Here is a 23773-nt window from a genome sequence, read left to right on the forward strand (position 1 = left end):
ATTTATTTTCAAGGCTGAACTAAGAGCTTATGAAGAAATTAAGCTCTTTGAAGCTGAAGGCATCATGGTTTAATGTGATGATCTCTTTATAGTTCAGGGTAGGTCTTTGTCTTCGGGGTAGAAGTTTGATCAAAATATCCATGCTAACAAATATCACACTTTATTTTCACTCTAAACATCACCAGGAAATTAGATGTCAAGTTTTTTCTTCAAGAGCAAGCGAAAAGGCTTACACTTACTGTAAACGCCCATTACCCTTTAGTCCTGTGTGTGTGTGTGTGTGTGTGTGTGTGTGTGCGTATGTGCATACATGTGGATGTGTAAGTGCATACTTGTGCCTGTGTGTGAATGTGTGTTTATATCCCAGTTTTCCTCTACTAAAGCCCACTACTGCCTACCGTTACCCAGTTAGAAATGTAGATATTTAAAGAGACATGTTTTTAGCTAACATATACTCTGTCACACACCCTTTGGACATATTAGCACTGAGTAATTTATTTAGCTTAAAACTACAGACAACATGAGTGACCTACTTCCTATGTCACAGAAAAAATACCGTTATATAATACCTATATAGTTTTAATAAAAATTCATTTGCTTGTTTAGCTCTATATGGACTTTCAAAGGAATTACAATGTGACATTAAGAAATCAAATCATGGGGTATGGTGCATCAGTAATACAATTAATGCTACACATTCTCTCTCTTGCTCTCTCTCTCTCTCTCTCTCTCTCTCTCTCTCTCTCTTTCTCTGTCTCTTTCTTACTATCTTTTTTCACTTCTGTGCTGTTCCCTACATGCTTTATTCATATTCCCCTAATTCAGTAATTAATAGAGATGTAGAAGGGTACTTGAGGGAGATATTACCATGCATAATGCATCTGCATAGAGAAGACTGGTCTCTATATTTCATCTCCTTTATTACAGCATTCCATAATTTAGCAGTTAAAGATACGTTAACCTACCAGTTCACCCACCCCCACTCCAATGCATCACTTATACCTGGTAAATTACTCTGATATCAAGTAATCATAATGCTCCCCTTTATTATGTGTACGTTGCTGAGCAATGAAAACAAGTGGTAATAAACAATTAACGGACCAGGCCTGATTCTTCTTCAAGTGTCATAGTGTTAGTATCTCTTATAGCATCATAATTTGGTTCTGTTAACGGTTCCGGAAAACATAACTGTTCTTTGTGCTACAACCATCAGCTAAATTATCAGCTCTTGCTGTGATACATCAAGGTTCTGACCTGGACACTCTGTGTATAACTGTTCAAAGTGGCAATTTCTCTGATATCTTGTGATGGTAGTGATCTTGATGCCATGGTAATTTTAACAATACACCCCCCCCACACACACAAAAAAAAACCAAAAACAAAAACAAAACAAACAATTGCATGAACACAGTGATGTATAGTCGGTCTGTATGGCTGTGGTGCTCTGTGTGGCATACACACAGATGTGCAAATGTTTGTGGTTCGAATGCTTGACCGCTAGCATAAAGGATACATTACCAACATAAAGGATACATTAGAGTAGCCAAAAGCTGCACTCAAGTAAAAGTACAGTTACTTTAAAATAATAATTATTCACATAGAAGTATTAAAGTATTACTTAAGTAAACGTAAGAAAGTATCTGTTAAAACGACTACTGAGGTGGCGAGTTATTTTGTCAGAACTCATTTCATCACACCGGGCAACAATTTCTAAGTGAATTTTACAATAAGTATATATTATTTATTCATGAATAAGGTTGTTATCTTGAACATCCCTCTTCAGTGTCCAGTAATAGTCTGCCAACATAGAAGGGCTCCACTTTCCTTGGTACTGATTTTCCATAGACCTGCAATACATAACGATGTGAGAGTATAATCGGTTGTAAACCCTTTTTTCTGAGCAGACAGCTAAAAGCACTTTGGTAAATCACATCTGCTAAATTCCATACATGCAGATGCAAATATAATGGGAAATTATACGATGGCTAGAAAAATTCTGAAACATATTTGGATTCAGCATACAAAAATATTTAATAAACAGCTTATTTTCTTTGCCCTGGGTTTGTCCTGTTTAAGCTATATGAGGTTTTTCATATCAGCTAAATATTGGTAAGTCACAAGCATCACATTGGATTTGGTGATCACTCTGTGATTAGTACAGTTTCTGGGAATATTACAAGCTCTTGCCCAAGGTCACTTATTGAACATTTGACTTTTCAATTAGGTGATCAGTCAATCAGACCGGCTGTTTAGCAAGATATCTTACGTTGTCTAGCTGACAACTGCACCTGTATGTGGTCGAAAGAAATATCAATAGTCTATATAAAATCAATAACAAACCTTAGTTTTTATAACCTTGAAACCTTTATAATCTTGAAAATATGCCTCAGTTCAGCTGCTTTTTTCTGCTGCTTGTAGTTTAGAGCTACATAGTGAGCTAGCCTTTCTTTTTTTTCTTAGAATATCATTGATTTTGGACCACACTTTACTTTCATATTAATATTGCACATTAGGAGAGAACACCGATTTCACACTCAGATATGTGATCCTTAAAGAAAATGATATATTGTGAGATACTTTTCATAAATGTCATTTCAGTCCCACGCCAGAAAATGTGCCTGTTTGCCGTTCATTATGTCAGTCTACTGTGTAGTTGTGTGACTCACTGATGTAAAGTGGCAGCACTCATTGATCACCTTAAAAGTAAATGTAATGGGGTAAATTACTAATCACCTCTATTCATTATTAATATTATTACAGCATTATTAACATTATTACAGCATTATTAACATCATTACAGCATTATTAACATTATTACAGCATTATTAACATCATCACAGCATTATTAACATTATTACAGCATTATTAGCATTATTATAGCTTAGCATATGCAGAATGTTCATCTAAGTGCAAGGGTAGAAAAAATATACTTCAAATCTTCAGCTTGTTCCATTGTGCTAAAATCTGAATGAGGTTCTCTTAAGAGCAGAAGGCTTGTCTTCCTCTTCTGTGTATACATTATTTTACTGCGTTTAGGTCAGGATACCCACTGACATAATTAACAAAATCTCTCTGCTTGTCCTGCTACGCTTCACTTTGCTTTTTTCAGACTTATAGCTGCATGCACAGGAGGACAGATGTACCACAATGAACCTGTGCAATCATACGGATGTGTAGAAATCTTACTGTACTGGAAATTAAGATAAAAGCTAGCAAGTGCTATACAGTGAATGCCATTTACCTGTCAAAAGAATAATTCAACACTTGACGTGGCAGCTCGCTCTGCCAGCGCAAGGACACTGGGTGTTCTTTGAAATATGACCAAGCTCATTACCAGCTTCGGACAATTTGACACAGATGTTTAAGATTCGATGTGAAGGCAAGCATTGCCAGTGTATGCCTTCTATACCACGTGTGGTTTTATAGACCTTTTATTACTCTGAATTACAAAGTGGCTGGTAAAAGACTTAGGTTTTGAAACACGTCCCTGGCGATGAAGTTTCTTTGCAACTCTCGCGTGTAACACAGTGCTTCTGGAGCCTTGAGTGTGCTGCCAAATGTATTAATCCCGCATGTGGTTCCTCTGCCCATAACACATGCGGAGACCTCTGGGAGGCCAACCCTCTCTGTGTCCTCCCTATGATTAAACTGTCATCCCACCATGAGGTTTAGCAGTGCAGTGCAGCGTGGGCTTGACAGGGGCCGCTGACCTGCATCGTGAAGCCTGAGTAGCTCGTCCAGGCGTGGGGCGCCATACCCGGCCCCGCCCCTCCCTCAGAATGTCCTTAAGGTTCCTGCGCACATGCATATGCTCCTCATTAAAATCCACTTTGCTACAACGTAAACATAAGAAGACCATACGTATCTGGACTCTGGACCCACGGGGCACTTCCTCTTTCGGTACAGTGCGAGTGGAACCGTAACGTGATCTCACATCTGCCTGCAACGCCTGTACAGTCAAAAACGTCTGTGATTTCAGAAACCGGGACATAAATCTGAAGACATAACGGTTGGTGCGGGGGTTAATAGATCAGTAAAACCATCAGTGCTTAGAGTCTGAGCTAATATTAACTCTTTCTTGTACAGGGGAAAGGGACTGTATTGATGGCTATGGATGAACTAGGCTTTATTAAAAGCTGTCAGACGAATGGGAAGGTAGGCAATTGGTGACCTCCCTTCCAATCCATTCCCTTCCCTCAGCCCAGTGACAAATGTTCAGACGTGGGCCAGCCTTACCAGTGTACCAATGCTGCTCATGTGTTGAGGATAGTTCTGGACATAAAAGCTTGATTTATTTCTGTAATATCTCCCAGGTCAGTGGAAGCACAGTAAGGTCAACCCATATAAACAAAGCCTTCTAGGCATTTCCATATGGCCTCGTTCACAAGGGGGCTGGAGCCTAGTGCTAAAATATATTCACCTCATCCCTCACTTACACCAGGATGAAAGTGATTCCCAGGCAGGTCAAAGCTTCCCATGTGTTTTCTCATGTGTAGCACATAGTTGTGTAATTTGTGTGCAAGACTTTTGTGTATTTCCCAAATGTAGTGTTTTAAGATGAATGAGACTGGGGTACAACCACACATGGTTAATAACAGGGAGTGACTAAACAAAGGTCATAGGTCAAATAAAGAAATGTCAAAGGACCCATTACAATTCACTGCTGGAATTCATAGTTATTATTTTGGAATGATGCACAAGCTATTTAAGAATATTTAAGAAACATAATATAGGTGATTTAGAAATACCATGATTTCCATTCACAGATGTAAAAGCCTATGAAACCTCAAATAATGTATTCGGGTTTTATTAAGTGATGTCAATGAAATCAGAGTTGAAATGCACTTTCAGCTTCCCTGTAATTCACTGTGTATGAGAAGCGATGGACGTCACAGAGTAATGGTTGTTGTGACATATGTTCAATCTGTTCTGCTGGTGCAAAGTTGTTCCTGCTGAAGGCAAGCTGGGATCACCTGGAGAGGTAGACACACCTCTCTCAGCGTGACACTGTGAGAAAATGGCACATGGCTTCAGTCTAATTAGAGGGAGATGCAGACTGGCAGGTTTACTAAATCAGGGCTGTCTTGTAAAAATGTTGTATGTATCACAAACCTGGAATTATAGCTAAAATTAAATTAGGATGATAAAAGCATTAAATTTGCTATGTGAGCAGAAGCAAAACTACAGCATCAGTTTTAAATGGGGTTTAGATTACACGAGCAATCCTGCAATAATTCAAAAGATGAATTTTTTCTTAATTTAGAGCTCATGAACATAATCTCACCATTGAATGGAGCTCTCACTATAGGCCTAAATGTATTCACACCTAGTCACATTTATTCGCCCATGTGTCACAAGCTCAGTGCATTTAATGGTTTTAGCACAGACAGGTCACTTCCCTTTCCTCCACTGCCTGATGCTGGCACAGACAGAGAAGAGAGACGCTAGAGATCAGATAAATCACTACCTTTCCGCGTCTTGGCAGGCGATCCTCAGTAAAATTTGTATAATTAAAGTGTATAAAACAAACGATGGCCATTTCTTAGTTGTCAGAGCTACATTTCGAAGTGTGTATAAAGGTGAGAGGGGGAGGGAGAGAGAAAGCACAGCCACTGTATAACACATTTAAAACTTGGGTATGGTTAGATAGGCTAGCACACACATGCGCACAGACAGAAACACACACACAAACACACGTACAGAGACAAACACATACGCAAAGATGCACACATACATGCACATATACATATAGATGCACACATACATGCACACATGCATACACACACACACACACACACACACACACACACACACACATAGATTTGAGATGATTCACACAACATTCAGGCCACATTTCAAATGAGCAAACAGCAAAAAACATAAACACAACAGAAACAGTCATATTAAACTTGTCTACATTTTAAAGGCTCAATTTGGTCTCCAACAGTGAACAGACTGGGCTGCAGACAGTGAATCTGTGCCGCAAAATATCTAATTTGATGATTAATGGTATGTACACCAATTCCTGGAAACCTGCACTGTGTTCTTGCTGACTCTTGCTGTGGTTCAATGTGTGTGAAAGAAAACGTTTTGCAGTCTTTAGTTACTTCCCCGGTTTATCGCGGTTTTAGACGTCTTCAGTAGCAAAAGCATTGTATTCTCCTCAGCCACAAGTGATGGATATGCCCAAATGAAGGAGTCATAATAATAAGCCAAGCATGACAAACCTATTATTTGGCCCTTGATTGCAGATTGGCAACACTGTGAGCAATTTAAAAAGTTTGCGAGCACTTAAAAGTACTCTAAAAATCATATTCTGAAGCATTTTATAAGAAAAATTTTGCTCTTGTTCTTAAATAAAAGTGCTCCATTTTTTAATTAACGAAGGCCTTGGCTGTTTATAGAATAGTGCAATGAATGTCATGACTGCTTTGAGAGGTTGTATGTAGAAAGTGACTATAGCTGGTGATAGAATTGAATTACACAACATTGCACTGTCAAACTGTATTTTTGTCACAATGGTGACTATTCACAAAGGCTTAAAAGGCAGAGGCTCTGGATATGCAAGTTGGTCACATGGTTGATGCACTGCCTAAATCCATGATAATGTATGAGTCTGATGTATGAATCTGCATGCTTATCAGGTCTGCTTAATATGTTATATTCATGTGTGCACTCACCAAGACAAATTTCTTGTATGGATAACATACTTGGTGAAATAAAGTGATTCTGATTCTGTTTCTGATGTAGCTGTGGTAACCTCTGTTTATGTTTGTTTCTCAGTTGGTGCTTGTTTTGAGGAACCATAGTTGAACATTTACAATAGGCCAATGCCTTAAATTTGTGACTGAATCACTAACAATATACACTGCCTGGCCAAAAAAAAAGGTCACACACGCTAATATTTCATTGGACCGCCTTTGGCTTTCATTACGGCATGCATTCGCTGTGGTATTGTTTCTACAAGCTTCTGCAATGTCACAACATTTATTTCTGTCCAGAGTTGCATTCAATTTTCCCCAAGATCTTGTATTGATGATGGCAGATTTGGACCACTGCGCAAAGTCTTCTCCAGCACATCCCAAAGATTCTCAATGGGGTTCAGGTCTGGACTCTGTGGTGGCCAATCCATGTGTGAAAATGATGTCTCATGCTCCCTGAACCACTCTTTCACAATTTGAGCCCGATGAATCCTGGCATTGTCATCTTGGAATATACTCATGCCATTAGGGAAGAAAAAATCCATTGATGGAATAAGGTGGTCGTTCAGTATATTCAGGTAGTCAGCTGACCTCATTCTTTGGGCACATAACGTTGCTGAACCTAGACCTGACCAACTGCAGCAACCCCAGATCATAGCACTGCCCCCACAGGCTTGTATGATAGGCACTAAGCATGGTGGATGCATCACTTCAACCGCCTCTCTTCTTATCCTGATGCGCCCATCACTCTGGAACAGGGTAAATCTGGACTCATCAGACCACATGACCTTCTTCTATTGCTCCAGAGTCCAATCTTTATGCTCCCTAGCAAATTCAAGCTGTTTTTGGTGGTTAGCTGCACTGACAAGTGGTTTTCTTAAGGCTACACAGCTGTTTAGTCCCAATTCCTTGAGTTCCCTTCACATTGTGCGTATGGAAATGCTCTTACTTTCACTATTAAAGATATTCCTGAGTTCTACTGTTGTTTTGCTATGATTTGATTTCACCACACGTTTAAGTGATTGCCGATCACGATCATTCAAGATTTTTTTCCGACCACATTCCTTCCTTGAAGATGATGTTTCCCCACTGTCCTTCCACTTTTTAATAATACGTTGGACAGTTCTTAACCCGATTTTAGTCATTTCAGCAATCTCCTTAGATGTTTTCTCTGCTTGATGCATGCCAATAAGTTAACCCTACTGAAACAGATTAGCATCTTTTCCATGACCACAGGATATCTTTCGACATGGTTGTTTAACAAATGAGAAGCTACTAACTGCATCAGTTAGGGTTAAATAACTTGTTGCCAGCTGAAACATAATCACCCATGCAGTAATTATCCAATGGGAGGCTCTTACCTATTTGCTTAGTTACATCCAGGTGCTGACCTTTTTTTTTTTGGCCAGGCAGTGTATATAACACTTACATATTTAACACTCTCATATACTTTTAAACTGATTGTTTATTTTTGGTTCAACTGTTATGGGCTCCATTAGCTTTGTTCTCCTGGGATGTTAGTGTTATTGTATGGTGTGGTTGTTCACATAGGGTGTGGATGTCCTCATAGGGTGTGGATGTTCTCATAGGATGTGCATGTTCTTGTAGAGTGTGAATGTTCTTGTAGGATGTGGATGTTCTCACAGGGTGTGGATGTTCTTGTACAGTGTGAGTGTTCCTGAAGGTGGTGGGTGTCAGATCATACATTGATAAGGTCTATGTTAGTGAGATCAGGTCTGCACAGGTCCTCAGTGACAAAGAATGATGGACAGAGAGCAGGTTAATGTATAGCAGGGAAGGAGAGGAACATGGCCGATGCCTCTGACCTTGCATGACAAAGCTCCTGCTTGGTGGATCAGAGCAAAGTGCATAATACCGTTAGCATCTCAAGGTTGAGGGCAAATACCACACTGTGACTCTAGCTCTTCCTGAAGCAGCTCTTTCTACTAACAAGTGAGCAGCTTCTCTCTGAGGCAGAAGGTATGATACATTTTTAATGTCTGTAAGCCAGCTTAAAAAGATGGGCAGCCAGAGGTTGTGTCAGAGGCTACGCCATCTTTACAGTAGTGTAGTAGCAGTACAGACTAATAATTGATAAACATATAAACAGTGTACTTTCCATATAAGTAACAGATAGCTATTGTCCAAGGTCTGTAATAAATTTGAACAGTAGATAGAATGAGGAATCACACCACGGAAAATGCACTTTGGCCTGCTATTTCTTTCATTTTATTGAAGCTCAAAGTATTGGTTTTCCCAACAACTATTGTTTTCTTATTCCCCCCTAAACTCCCTTTCTCCCTTTCTATTGAGTCAGGCGGTCAATAGAAAGAACATGCCAATATTTGAGCTGGATTACTTATTTACTTCTTCTCCGAGCGAAAATATGCTCTGGACATAACATCACAAGCCTATCTTTTACTCTGATAAAAGAAATCTATACTCTATGAAGTATTCAATGGCACATTGTGAGCAGATTACAAACTCCATGTCTGGTGAGCGCCTGAGGTAATGCACATGAACTGGTGTTCTCAAAATGTCTCTCCAAATGCCTCACTGACTAGAAAGCAATGTTGTCAGTATTGCTGTCCTTACTCATTCTGCTGTGAATCTTGAAATGGCTGAAAAAGTGTTCCATATCTTAACTGGTTGATCTCATGGGGGTATGTAATTGTGCAGGAAATGAAGAGAAATGGAATATGTTTAAAATTCTGCTTTATATGTCCAGCTGTGACTTACACCAGGGTCTCAATGCTTTTTGTTCCAAATTCTCTGCATCACTAACAATGTCCTTATTTAGCTTTGCAAAGCAAAGTGGAAAGTGCAGCGGGCATCCATATTCAGTCATAATTCGGACCCAGCACCTCTCTTCACTATCAAAACAAAGACTTCAAAAACAATAAAGAAACACAAACGGCTTTCTTTAGAGTTTTATATTTTCTCTCTTAATTGGCTGTCCATTTCCTTCTCTCTATCTCTCTCTCACACACACACTCTCTCTCTCTCTCTCTCATGCCCTCTCCCCCTCTCTCTCTCTCTCTCTCTCTCTCTCTCTCTCTCTCATGCCCTCTCCCCCGCTCTCTCTCTCTCTCTCTCTCTCTCTCTCTCTCTCTCTCTCATGCCCTCTCCCCCTCTCTCTCTTCCCTCTTTAGGTCTCCTATCCCTTGTCTTAATGAGTGTGATGTGTGACAGTTAGACAGGGATGCAGTACAGGGGGCTGAATAATGGCTGAGGCGTTTAGAACTGTACAATGGAAGCACGCTGTTAGTACCATTAGCATTGTATCAGACATGGTGGGAGCTGCATGCTAAGAGAGAAGTGTCTCCAGTGCACAGTCGGCTGCAGCTGAAAGCCACGATCGATCATTTTGAGCGTCCGCTGCCTACCGAAGCACAGCTCTCTCAATGCATGTGCTTTGCCTGTCAATAGGAACTCAGTGAATACATACCGTAAGAGCCCTAATAAGTTAAAGCCAGTCTCAGAAAGTAATGATTTAATCTTTACAGTGAATTAACATGGTTCACTCTTCTGTAAAGCTTATGTATTCCAGGTAGGGAGAAAGGAAACTAGAAATCCAGCCAGCCCACAAACGCACACCCACACACATACACTCATAAACACACACCAGTCTCCATTAAAAATCTATATTCACTTGATAAAATTGGATGCCATAATGGATCCAATTATCACTCCTACTGAGGCGTTTTGCTTAGCAGCTTTACAACAGCATTCCTCCTCCCCCATAGTGGTACCAGAAATCAAATCTGCACCACTCGGCCTTATTAATACATTAAAAAGTCACACACACACTTCCTGATTTGTTAGTCACTCTGGGCAGCTGTAGACAGATATGTTGCTCTTCCTTCCCCCAGCTTGAACACTTCTTCCTGATAAGTACGCATGAGCTGAAAAGTTATTAGGAAAGAGGTAAGATACTGAGAAGTACCATTATCATGATGTTCAACTCCAAAATGAGAGTGTAATTGGGGGAATTTTATCAGTGTCCAAACCATCTCTTGAGTCTGTTTTTAGCTATGAAGAGAGGTAATTACAAAATGTTGAGAAAAATTGAAAGAAGATAACTATAAATTATTCTTCATCTCCTCCTCTTTTTTTTTTTTTTTTTCGCAGTGTGGCTATAAGTAGCTGCGTCTCAGCCTGTGAAACTACCTAAATATATTCAGCTCCTAAACACACAATGTTTAATGAACCACAATCCCACATGATGGCTTCCTCCCTGACCTCATAAACCCTTTTTATCCTGCCCTCATGTCCTCCTTCTTACTTTTTAAAATTCTCTCTCCTTTTTATAAATTACATATACTGTAACAAATACCACTGCTGGCTCTATTACGTCAAGCTCTACAGAATTAGTTTTTTTGATATATGGGGTTCTCTTAAAGCAGCATATATTAGTACTGGAATAATGATACCAGGGAACTTGGTGAGTAATTCATAGTCAACCCTTTTATTGTTTTTACATTTTCACTCCACATCAGTAAATGAATTTTCACCCTAGGCCACAGTAAATCAACCAAAGGGACGTTCACCAAATTCACTTTGTTAAAGCACGATCATGAAGAATAGATTATTGATCCCCTCCTCACCTCTTTCATATGTGCTCCTCTAAAAAAAAAGAAAGAAAAAAGAAGAATCACTGACTGACTCAATTTCAGTCATACAAAGTAGTTTGAGAAAATAAGGAGCCTTTATAACCATGTCAACAAGTCACGAGTCATAGCAGTAGTAACAGTGTAAGTGTGCAACAGACTGAGAGGAGTCATTGTTTATTCAAATGATTTTATTTAATTTAATAGTAAATTCCTGATGTACAATCATTGCTATCAAAGACAGCATATTATTACTACAGAAGCAAATAATATTAAAATTAAGCAAAGTGTAACGTGGAGCAAACAGTGAGAAGAGTGAGATTTATTATGGGCAAATCTGTGACATTTAACGGGTTAAGGAGGATGCGGGGACGAGGCACGTTAAACAGAACATACGTTTTAATCACAAGCACGACTCAACACACACAAACACACTACATAGGTCAAACACCGATAACCTTGACGATACGACACGAGACTTATATACACTCATGACAATTACACACAACAAGGATCAGGTGCACAACACAAGAGGGTGTGGCAACACACATGCACACACACACGCACGCACACGCACACGCGCACGCACACGCACACATTTGAGGGGGGAGGGGCCATACCATGACAAAATCTAAAATCATGGTCAGTTGAAAGATCCAGAGTCATAGCACCAAAATGAAAAAACCAAGTGTACATGATGACCAAACAGAAAGCAAAAAAACACAAAAACCACGAACAAGCAAACTGAATGAAACACATTGGAAAACAGGCTATGGACAAACCTCAGCTAGAACAAAATACATGAGAGACTACATACCAAAAGAAAGACAAGCTATGTGTACAATGGACCAGCAACGAAACACACAAAACACACTACATAATGAGACTAGAAATGAGGAATAGGTGAAACGAATACATGATGGAGAAAACCATCAAGAGGGAGTGGAACAGAAGTAAAACCAAATCAAAGAAGCACATGAAACGCAAACCAGGAAGTAAAGCAAAGCCGAAGCCCACGGCAGGGTAGCTATGGTGACCTCCGAGGTTCTCTTGTTCACTCAGTCAGTGGCCCTCAGTGAGGAAGTACACCTCAAACAGGTGTGAGAAATGCCGAGAGCAGCTTTTGTGGAAACCAGTCAGACCAAACACAGCCTAAAGCTTCACAGGCTGGGATTGGGCTGTCTCCGTGGGGGATGATGGGCCAAGTTCGGAGCTCACAAGCTCATTCTACTACACTTGGGGTTCATGACCACGTAGGAGGCTTGTGGGCTGGATGGGGGAATAAGCAGTTCTCCACCACTGTGTCTCCTCTTGCCCTTTGAAACTAGTAGACAGCATTAATAACAACACCTTATTTCTGTCATGTCATAACATGAAGGCATGTAGCGAATAGATTGACGACTGTGGTAAATCAATGTCTGCAAATGTACAAGTGTGATTCCGTATGGAATAGCTGCCACTTACTCAAACATCGACACTTTCCTTGCACAAGTACAAGCTGAAACATGCAGAAAAAACCCCCAGAATGCTGGCCCCTTAAAAATGACTCTTTGCTTCTTTAACACCGGTCCGTAGACAGATAAATTTTGTGAGAGGTTGCATTAATTGAATTCTGCTCTTTCTGGCAGCTCTTCCAACCATTCTTTCATGGACGCTGAAAGAAAGCTAAAAGTTGGCTTCTAAATCCATCCCTGTACTTTTCAAGACGAGCACAATGGATGTCTATGTGCATTCAGTCCAAGTGGCTGTCACAGAAAGAGAATTTATGTCGATGAGATGGCAAGAAATTTTGTATGTTTCCATTACCCATTACTCTATCAATGCCAAGCCCCCACCCTACACACTCACACACTCACACACACACACAAACATGAGCGCACACACACACACACACACACACACACAAACATGAGCGCACACACACACACACACACACACACACACACACGCACATGCACACACACACACACACACGCACACACACACACACACACACAAACATGAGCACACGCGCATGCACACACATATGTACACATGCATACACACATGAGCACGTGTGCACACATGCACACGCGCTCAGTGTCTTTTGGTATGAGGAGCACTCCATGCAGGAGCAAGGGAAACAAACACATCAGCTTGTACGCTGAGAATACGATGAGCATTAGAAGTGGATACAGCTGAGCAGAAAGGTCACTTCTCCTCTCACTTTCGAACAGACTCCACTGAGATGAAGGTCAACCAAACTGAAGGTCTGATTCTTTTCACTGGATGATATCTGTACTCTTCTTTTAATTTGCTGGATTTAGTCTGGTCTCTCTTTTGAGTCAAATTCAACAGATAAAGCTGATTTCTAAAGTTGCTTGAGAAGGATTTTTATTTGACGTGTCGAAGTAAGCTTACTATGTACTTTGGTTTGTTAATATTAATGTCTATATAATATTGACATACTGTAAAACAAATTGTCTGTGGCCTTGGCCATTATATCTAATTTTCATACTCATTTCATACTCATACATACTTTGGTGTTTTCAGATGCTCACTCACTAAGAGATCAGCTGACTCTCCTGTGTACTTCCTTCTGCATAGCTCTCCTATTCTAGTCCCCCCCCCCACACACACACACATACACACACATACACACACACACACACACACACACACACACACACACATAAACACACACACACACACACATTCTTCTGTCCTCTCCCCCGTGGGTCATCCATCTCTTTCGCTCTTTAACTCATGAGCCTGCAGAAGAGGCAGCCATCAATCAGGGTCTGAGCAGGCCTCATCATTTCAGGGCATCAGGGGTAATAAACAATTAATCGTGATCGGTGAAAATGTGAGCCTCCAGGGCCATGGTGGCCTGCTTTAGCTGTGAGGAGATGGCCCATCCCTTTTGCGGATCACCTTCCCATCCCAGCAGCCACAGCCCAGTCAATCCCACCATTAGTCTCCGGAAACCAATCACTTCATTGCTGTGACACTCCTAAAGTGAATGTGTTTAAGGATGCCAACCACATAAAACATTATTTATATGGCAGAATATGAAATATTTTTTTGCTAAAACTAAGAACAGAATTTAGTATTAATTAAATGATTTTATATTTCTAATAATGTCATGCTTGTTTTAGACCCCCTTTATACCTTACGTTGTTTTAACTATAGTCTTATTGAGTGTATTACTTACAGTTTTGAGTAATTAATTCCTTTGAAAATCTATTGATTTTGTAGAATTAAAGAACTATGTAGCAATTAGCATAATATGGATCAGAAACCATCACTTTGATATTTTTTTATCAGTTCAGTAGTTACATGTATTCTTACTATAGGTTACAGTCTTTGTTTAAATACTATAATAAATTCCTCTCAGATACTGCCCTTTCTTGATTGGTCAAGGATTCTTTGATGTTTTGTGATGTTATAAGGCAGACCTTCCCAGTACCAAGCCCCCAGCAGCTGTGAAACTGCATCTTAAATGCAAGAAGTATGCGTAATTACTTTGGACATACAGTGGTCTTGAGTTATCAAGGGTGAAACAGAAATAAATTTTAATTTGAAGTTTTGACTGGAGGGTGACTTTCAGGTTAGAATTTGTATTAGTCTATTCAGTAATGCATGCCTGTGAAATTCCACTGAATGCTACCTTATCTAGACATCCTTTTAAATAAAGTCTGACACTACAAAGAGGTTTAGTGTCTCATTTTTATAACAGCTTTACAGCTTTGCTTTGCAGGTGTGGTGTTGTCATGGTACGTGATGGAGGGCTATAATTCTTTCCATGGGATAATGCCCTTTTTCCCTCCAGGAGTCTAGCTCACCAAGCTCATCTTAAAGCAATATATAGCCAATAACTGTCCCTTTGAAATCATTCTAAATGAGTATTTTCAAGGTTCCATAATACTATAAGTGTAATAGTGGGCTCGACACTGCATCTTTCCATCTTACGTGTCAGATTCAGGACCTTTGGTATAACACCAAAAAGGTACTGCCATTTTTAATGACAAAAAAACACACATATGACTCATTGCAACTGATATCCTGAGAACCTGGATGAATCACTGTTAAGCAATTTGAATACTCTGAAATCCAGTCTTTTGCTTTGCTTTTGCTACATAATTCACATTTATTGTGCAAACCTTGATCGAAATTAAAGCTTCTTTTGAAGAAATTTGAAAGTCTAGTTTTCCAATGAGAGAACTTAATCAAAAATAAGCATATTTGCTCAATCCATAGACTTTCAAATCACAGTTGACCTGGCATTATCAAATCAATGTTTACTATGAATAACTTCATAGCCAACATTCACAATGCTGGTAATGTGCTTGTGTGTGCTCGCTCACATGCAGCTCATGTGCCAGTGTGCCTACTCGGACACGCCCAGCTACCAAGGTCTCAGAGATCTGACCTCTCCTCAGCGGTGACTAGAACCTTTGCACATTTACACTGTCGAAGAATTGCACTGGGAGATGTTTTGGGGCATTAGCAGTGGTAGTCTGAGCCAGGCTATGACCCCCTCCAACAGAGTAACACAGAGGGAGTCATTTTTTACCTCATCACTCCACGCAGAGGAATTAACCCAAAAGCCTCTGGAAGCACTGGCTGACAACCCTAATTTAGCAAATCCGCCTTAAGTACATTAAAGCCGTGTCTTAAAGAAAGCAACATTTGTTCCAGTGTTAATTGAACTTTAGAGGGATCAATCATTACAATGGTTGATGGACACTAAACTTGAAAAGAACAGGTTCATGTTATCTAGAAACTGAACACAAGTTGTAAGAAGCAGATCAATGACGAAATAAATGGCTATAGGGGGTGTAAAAAATGGAAAAGAAACAAACAAAATCCCTATTTCAGTGATACATAGTAAGAATATACTGATCAAATTCTATTCCAACATAGCTACACAGGGTTATTGTAAACAGCTCCTTGTTTGCACTGTTTGCTTTGCCTAATGACTTGCAATTTGAATCTTTGTTTTGAACTATTTTTAATCAGTGCTTGAATTTCTGTAGTAAAATACTACAATTTGCAAATTGTTGATATCCATAATTTCTGAATTCTGGATTAAGTTAACATTATTGTCCTTTAGGATACTATATGTAGATTATAGATTTTCAGAAGGTTTGCCAAACTTCCTGATGCCTGAAATTGATGGAAGTATGGAGTGCCCGCTGTACTGACCTTTAAATCCAAGGGATCATTTCCATTATGGCATTAGAGATGCTAGATCAAGGGTCATGGGCAGTAGTAAAATCTGTAGTAAAAACTGAAGTGTAGTGCACAAGGTTTCTAGAGAAACAAAGCAAAAGCACACACACACACACACACACACAAATCCCTTTAATATGGGATTCAAAAATTTTCTAACATTGAAGGATGGTCCATAGGATGGATAATCCAAAAAGGAATCTCACTAGGACTCTCACAAAATTTACACCACCAGCCCACATGCATTCTGTAATGCAGCAAATCAATGAGTCACTGTATGGTTACTCTCCTGTCAGCATCAAAGTTTGTGCAGGTTATTTCACGGTGGGAGTGAGCACCACTTCAGGTTCATCTGACCTGTACAACAAAAGAGATACCCATGCCATTATAAATGGTTCATTGATTGGACAGCAATTTCAGATGGACCTGAATCTCTGCTCTTATCAAATGGGCTTAAAAGTGGTATGCACTTATCCATCATCCATCTATTATCAAACTGTCTTTGATGGTTCAGTGACAGTTGATAACCAGAGTTTAAAAAGACTCCAGTAGTTTATCGAGCTGCATAAGTTATTTTATTTTTTAACTCCATGCAACTCAAAAAATGTGGGGAAAAAAAGAAAAGAACCTTTGGGTTGTGAGAGGGAAAAACATTAAAGGAGACGTTTTAATACCAGACCATTTAAATGGTTGTTTATTTTATTATTATTATTTTTTAAATTTTTTAAATTTTTTCTGAAATACCTATCACACTTTAGCACCTTCTCACTGGTCTTAAAACATTCAGGTGATCATTTATGCTTTCAAAAAAAAAAAACAATCTCCTTTTTGAGGAAACTCGTATTATAGTTTTATGTGACTTTGTGGATTTGTTGTTTATTCAGAACATGTTTCTTTGAATAGCAGAAGGCCTTTATATCACATTTAGCTTTTTTTAACTGCTCGCAACTTCTTGCAACCATTTGTAAACATTCAGACAAATGAACTCAGCCTGACTGGTGGTGTCTTTTTTCTTATATATATTTTTTATTACTATTGGTTAACATCCAAGGACATTCATAACTATTGTGTTTGCCATTTTTTAATGTAATTTACTAGGGTTTCTGACATGACTGGAACACTAGACTGTGCTGACTGAGAAGCTGCAAAAATCCATAAGATTCTCAGTACTGAAACTTAGAGAAGGTATTCTATACAGAACTACAAACGATGGGAAAGGTATAGATGTTAATTTAATAAGGTATAGCAAATCTATCCTATCCTATATAAACAGTATGTGTAAAGAATCAGAATCAAAATTTGATTTCCCTTTTGTATGGTAGAAAATGCTAGAGAATGCCCCCATTCTAAAATGATGAATTATTATCCTTCTCTTTACCTATTCACACCCCTGGCCTAGGAGTTACCATACAGAAAACCACATGCATCAACATTATAGATAGATAGATAGATAGATAGATAGATAGATAGATAGATAGATAGATAGATAGATAGATAGATAGATAGATAGATAGATAGATAGATAGATAGATAGATAGATAGATAGATAGATAGATAATCGCTCATCTGCCTTCACACACATAAAAATTTGAGTGACATCCCAATCTTAATCAATAGGGTTTAATATGATGTCGGCCAACCCTTTGCAGCTATAACAACTTCGACTCCTCTGGGAAGGCTTTCCACAAGGTTTAGGCGTGTGTTTATAGGAATTTTGCCCATTCTTCCACAAGTGCATTTGTGAGGTCAGACACTCATGCTGGACAAGAAGGTGGTGTGCTTTACACCACTACATCCAACGCTTTGCATTGCGCTTGGTGACGTAAGGCTTGGATGCAGCTGCTCGGTCATGGAAACCCATTCCATGAGGCCCATTTCTCTACGCACTGTTCTTGAGCTAATCTGAAGGCCACCTGAAGTTTGGAGGTCTGTAACGACTGACCTTTTAACAGAGCTGACCCTGCTCTGTAATTTTACGTGGCCTACCACTTTGTGGCCGAGTTGTCGTCATTCCCAATCACTTCCACTTTGTTATAATTCCACTGACAGTTGATGGTGGAATGTTTAGTAAGCAAATTTCACGACTGGACTTGTGTCACAGGAGACATCCTATCATGGTACCACGCTGGAACGCACTCAGCTCCTGAGGGTGACTCATTCTTTCACAAATGTTTGTAGAAGCAGTCTGCATGCCTGGGTGCTTGGTTTTATACACCTGTGGCCATGGAAGTGATTCGAAAACCTGAATTCAATGATTTGGATGAGTGAGTGAATACTTTTGGCAATATAGTGTATATATAGCCATATGTAGATATACATACACACTGCTTTTCTAAATGACTATAATATTACTCATGGTAGTTTGCTCAATATCCATTAACAACAGTATAAACAAGTCCTTTGGTTATCAGACCACATGCAGCTATTCCATAGGACAGTTGCTCATCCAGTGATGCAGTTATGCTTAAACTGGGACACAAATGTTTTCTCCAACATGAATACCGATTATTATGGCTACAGCATTAAGAGTAGATTAATTCAGCAAAGTTAATTCAAGATAAGTCCCTTTTATTAGTTATATATCATGCAGGTAGTCTCTTGGAGAGTCACTGCCCAGATCTTAACTATGTCATGTGCCTGTTCTGGAATGGTCACTCGGATTTATCTATGATGTGGTTGATCTCTGGTGTTTTCAACAGAACCTCAGGGATGGCAGGCTGTAGCAGACAAATACTTTGTGACCACCTTTACTGGATTTTTGTTTATGCTCTGCTCAAGGAAAAAAATTGTACTTAGACCTTTTTGTACCTTTTGTAGCTTACGAGACAGCATGCCGTTGTGGGGAGCTTGGCTGCTGCTGACAGACATTATGAGACGCCATTTGAAATATGCAACAGAAAGACCGTGCGCACAGGAAGATGCTAATGAAAAAAAAATATTTTAATGCTAAGATGCTGCATCCTGAACACTACAGGCAAGAGCATGATAATTAAATATAATCTCTGTATGGGGAAAATGTCATTAGAATTGGTGTATGAGACAGCCAACAAGCTCTTTTTTATTTCTTCGCCATAGTTAATTGGCCATAATTACACTCTTTGAAATAAACTTATAAATTATACCTTCAGAACTGCATTAACCATGCCACATGTTTCTCTGTGAGATCAAAAGTGTGTTCAGTTGTCCTTCTGCACTTTTACACACCTCCTTTCAACACACCAAAAGCAATAATCGAGAACCACAGGAACATTCTACCCTGTGCATTCCAGTTCACTAATAGCTTATCCCTCAAGTTCTGGTGTCATTGACAAGCAGGTGTTGTCACACGCATGGTTAGCACACGCTAGCGGCAGTGAGTGGGGTCTGTAGGTAGGGGTGTTCAGAAGCAGGTGTCTCCTGGTGCAGGGCCACTAATGGCTTATCGATGGACACGTCTTCCCTTTGGCTCCATCTCTCTGCCTGTGTTTGAGAGAGTTGAGCCCTTCAGGTATGGAACAGCTGACGAATGCTTTTAGTGTCCGACTGAAGCAGTGGGTCGTGAGGAGACAGGAATAAGGAGAGCTAGTTAAGGAAATGTTCAAGAGGGTTTGCAGTTCAGGCCCCAATAGACAGCTGAGTGCAGATTCAGAGACACAGACTCCTGGGAAGAAATATCCAAACATCCAATATTTGATCTGGCATGCTGTTATTTAATTATATATTTTTCTCTGGGCAGAATGCTCACAGTTTTTCACCATGTAAACAATTTATAATATTCCAAATCCTCAACCAAACGTTCTACCTTTGGAGAAAAAAAACAACCAAAAAAACCAGAGAGGACCTTTCTAGGCTCATCTATAAGGTCTCTGCCCTTGTCTGGCCTGTTGCTGAGATAGGTACGATGGCCTCTGTTCAGCTTCACGGACCTCTGCACCAGGTACGCTTTGTCCCAGCTGATGCCAAGAGGCGGGCTGCCAGGCAAAATAGCGCCCTAATCAGCCGCCCCCCTCTCTCTCGCACAGAGTCATTAATCTGACATCCACCCTGCCTGGGTGCACAAGCCATGTCTTCAGAGCCCCTGTTTTATGTGACTTGTATGCTGAATGCTTCTCTGAGACCAAGACTTCATTATTCTTATACTGTAGTCATTAACGATACTATCTGGGGGTTACAAAAAATTAGGTATGACAAAGGTAAAGGAGTTTGAAACTTATTTTAATCTTGATTATGGCTCTTTGCAGTGCTTATAAACATTTGTCTATGATCTGAAGTGGCTTATTTTTTTATTGCAGCTTTCTGGCCTAAGTAACATTGGATATTGTGGTATTTTATTATAATGGAATAATATGGTTTTACAGAGATCACCAAGTACAGCATCCTAAGAGAGTTGCTACAGAGAAGTTATTCTTAGAAGATAACCAATATGAGGATTTTGGATTGGTACGTCCTAATGCATGAAGGTGCAGTTTGGAAAATATGTCTTTTTCAGTGTTCGTCAAACCTACGATAAGCCAATGTGGATAAAATTGTTACCTAAGGCTGTAATCCAAAATGCATTCACGCAGACATTACAGACATGCACGCACACACGCGCACACACACACACACACACACACACACACACACACACACACACACACACATATGCACAGACATATGCACACACATAACACTTACGCATGCAAACACACACTCACATCCACACACACTCCCCTATCACCTTTTAGATAATAACTTAACATAGTAGACCGTGAAACTGCATATTAAACTGCATATTTTATACATCTCCAACCCTTAGGTTCCTGCCATGCTCCTGAGTAATGCATGACAAGGCCCATTTCTCTGGTGCCAATTCCCTTCTCTCTCCATTCTGACACAGAGTGTAACATCCCCTTTGATAAACAAACAGCCCAAAGCTCCTAGTAAACCCTGTGTCAATAAAACAGGACCACACCTATACTTTAGCCAAACAAATTCTAAGCCTCGAGTCATGGCTCTCTTCCTCTCACTTGGGAGCGATTGTTGAGATGAACAAGGTCGCTGAGGGTGAGGGGTTAGGGTTGAAAAGGTCTCTGTAGATCATCATTCGTTTGTCAGCACTCCCTTGTTATGAGCTTTGTGAAACGTAAAACCTTGAGGCTTATGAGTACGGCGAATGTTGGGCACAAGTACCAGCACAGACAAAATGCAAGGTTCTAGCTTTGGCCTAAAATGTTTAAACCCAAAGCCAAAAAGGATTTTAGGTATGCACTTAGACAATACATCAAATAGAATTAGGCTGTTATTAATATGAAATATCCCTCACAAATGGTGCATTATCTTCTTTGTTTGTTTTGTTTTGTTTTTTAAGGTAATATACTATTGCTTTCTTAATTAATAAGAAACATGCCTGTATGTTTTTAGTATGCAATATATTCTAAGTGTACCTCTGTTTCTCTTCCAAATTTTAGACCAAATGTTCATGAGGGCATTTATAGTTAATAGTTCTGCTGAAGGAGGTCTTTAGGGAGAGTTAAGTTACTGGAGGATCAGACCATTTGCCACAATACACTAAAGTTAAACAACTTAATGGGCACGGGAAATAGGTCAGTGACCAAAGATTTTAAAAATGGTTCTAATCTGAGAGCTCTTTTGTCTGAAATTTGAGAGAGTTCAGAAAGTTGTTACAATTCATTCCCTTGCCATGTACTCGCATACTTGAATAAGTTTTTAAGTCTCCTTTTAATGAGTACACTGTACGGACAAGCGCTTTACACACCAGCGACCCACCTTCCCGTGTGCGCTGTATGGCTCACAGTTAACTCCCGCTCACTGGATTGCTAGCGAATGGTTATTAGTTCTTACCGGAGTCGGTGCAGCGGCGGGAGCCTTGGTTAGCTCCGTGCATTTCAATGAGCGCTGCATCGAGGAAGAGCTCACGCTCCTCAGATCCCCGACTGCTGCGGACGGTGAACGAGTGAGCTGCGAGCGAGCGTGTGCGCGCGTCAGCGACGGACACGCACGGAGAGGGACGGAGGCGAAGAAGAGCGCGTTTTCATTTCAAGCCACCGTGCATTCAACTCACCTCGAACGCTGGCAGCTGTCGGTCAGCGCAGTTCTGCCGAAAATGATTCGGACGCTCCTCTGTCTCTTCGGATTGCTCGTCGGCGGCAGTAAAGGTATGGCGGAATGAATCTGAGTGCGTGAGCGCGTCGGAAAAGGGCTATCCGAAGAAAGGAGATGTGGGAGGAGTGGGGCGAGTTTGTTTTGGGGGGTATTTTGTAGTTTGGGCACGTCCAGTTGGAGAAAAACATTTCTTTTGACAGATTAAGCCTGGCTTGTTTAGGAGTGCAAAGGCTCACCGTGCGCACTTCTTTTCGTGCATAAATACATGTGCAATAGCCCAGCACTTCCCAGTGATGACTTGCTGTCGGTTCTAGAGAGTGAATTTGAAGAAAGGCGCTTTCACGGCATTTAGGCACTGGTGATATCACTCGGTAACAAAGCGGCAAACTACTTTGACTGTGTTTGTAGAGAGGGCAAGAAGAGATTGAAAGGCACCCCGTCAAACAGCATATGGTCGATGTGGCAAACTGGGAATTATACATGTAACTCTTTTATGGTTTCTGCCGGGAAATAACAGCCTGAGATGTTACACTTCGGTTATTTTCGTGTAAATTTTATGTCCTGTGGAAAAATCGTATAGTTTCCTATGGGGTATGCTCAGTAGACAAGCGAATCCTTTAACTTGTCGCCCGCCACCGTTACGAGCAGCTTAAACGTGATGCTTAGGGGCTGGCACTCTGGTAATTGAGCAACTGCTCTGAACTTATGGACCACTGAACTAATGAATCATTACTGGCGCTGGTTGTGACATTGGTGGTGGGCTGTGGTGAGTGATGCCTGCTTTAACCCAAGCCCCTTTACATAGAACGGCAGGTGGAGGTAGAGCGCTTTGCATCGTCCCATACGGCTACGCATTACAAGACCACCCCCCCCCCCCAAAAAAAAAAGAAAGAAAGATGCTGGATGGACAGACTCATATGAAGCACTTACCTCTAAAGTCAAGGGACATGTAATGGTCCAGCATAGCAAAGAATATTCACTTCATTTTAATGTCATCGTTGTTTTATTGTTATTTTATCAAGAAATGGTATAACTGTTCCCCAGAAAAATTAAAAAAATGATAATGATTATGTACACGACAGCTATAAAACGTAGTGTGGGTGACCATGTTCTATGCAAAAACCTGTTGGTTTATATCCTTTTCCTTTTGTTAATTCTTATTTG

The 23773-nt window shown here is 40.2% G+C and overlaps 1 protein-coding gene and 1 long non-coding RNA gene across 2 annotated transcripts in view; one reads left to right on the top strand and one right to left on the bottom strand.

Annotated features, from left to right (window-relative positions):
* Positions 1-1761: 1761 nt before the first annotated feature.
* LOC113567711 lies at positions 1762-22646 on the bottom strand. Its single transcript, XR_003409490.1, has 3 exons — positions 22569-22646; positions 3711-3794; positions 1762-1847 (listed from the first exon to the last, which is right to left on the bottom strand). It is a non-coding gene; the product is annotated as an uncharacterized LOC113567711 (long non-coding RNA).
* Positions 22378-23773, top strand: part of ncam2 (neural cell adhesion molecule 2) — a 119958-nt gene continuing 118562 nt past the window's right edge. Inside the window, exon 1 of the mRNA XM_026995800.2 lies at positions 22378-22662. Within this exon, the coding sequence (XP_026851601.1) occupies positions 22611-22662 (52 nt within the window). The 5' untranslated portion in view covers positions 22378-22610. The remainder of the gene's footprint in view (positions 22663-23773) is intronic.

Source organism: Electrophorus electricus, chromosome 25, assembly GCF_013358815.1.
Source record: "Electrophorus electricus isolate fEleEle1 chromosome 25, fEleEle1.pri, whole genome shotgun sequence".
NCBI classification, from domain to species: Eukaryota; Metazoa; Chordata; class Actinopteri; order Gymnotiformes; family Gymnotidae; genus Electrophorus; species Electrophorus electricus.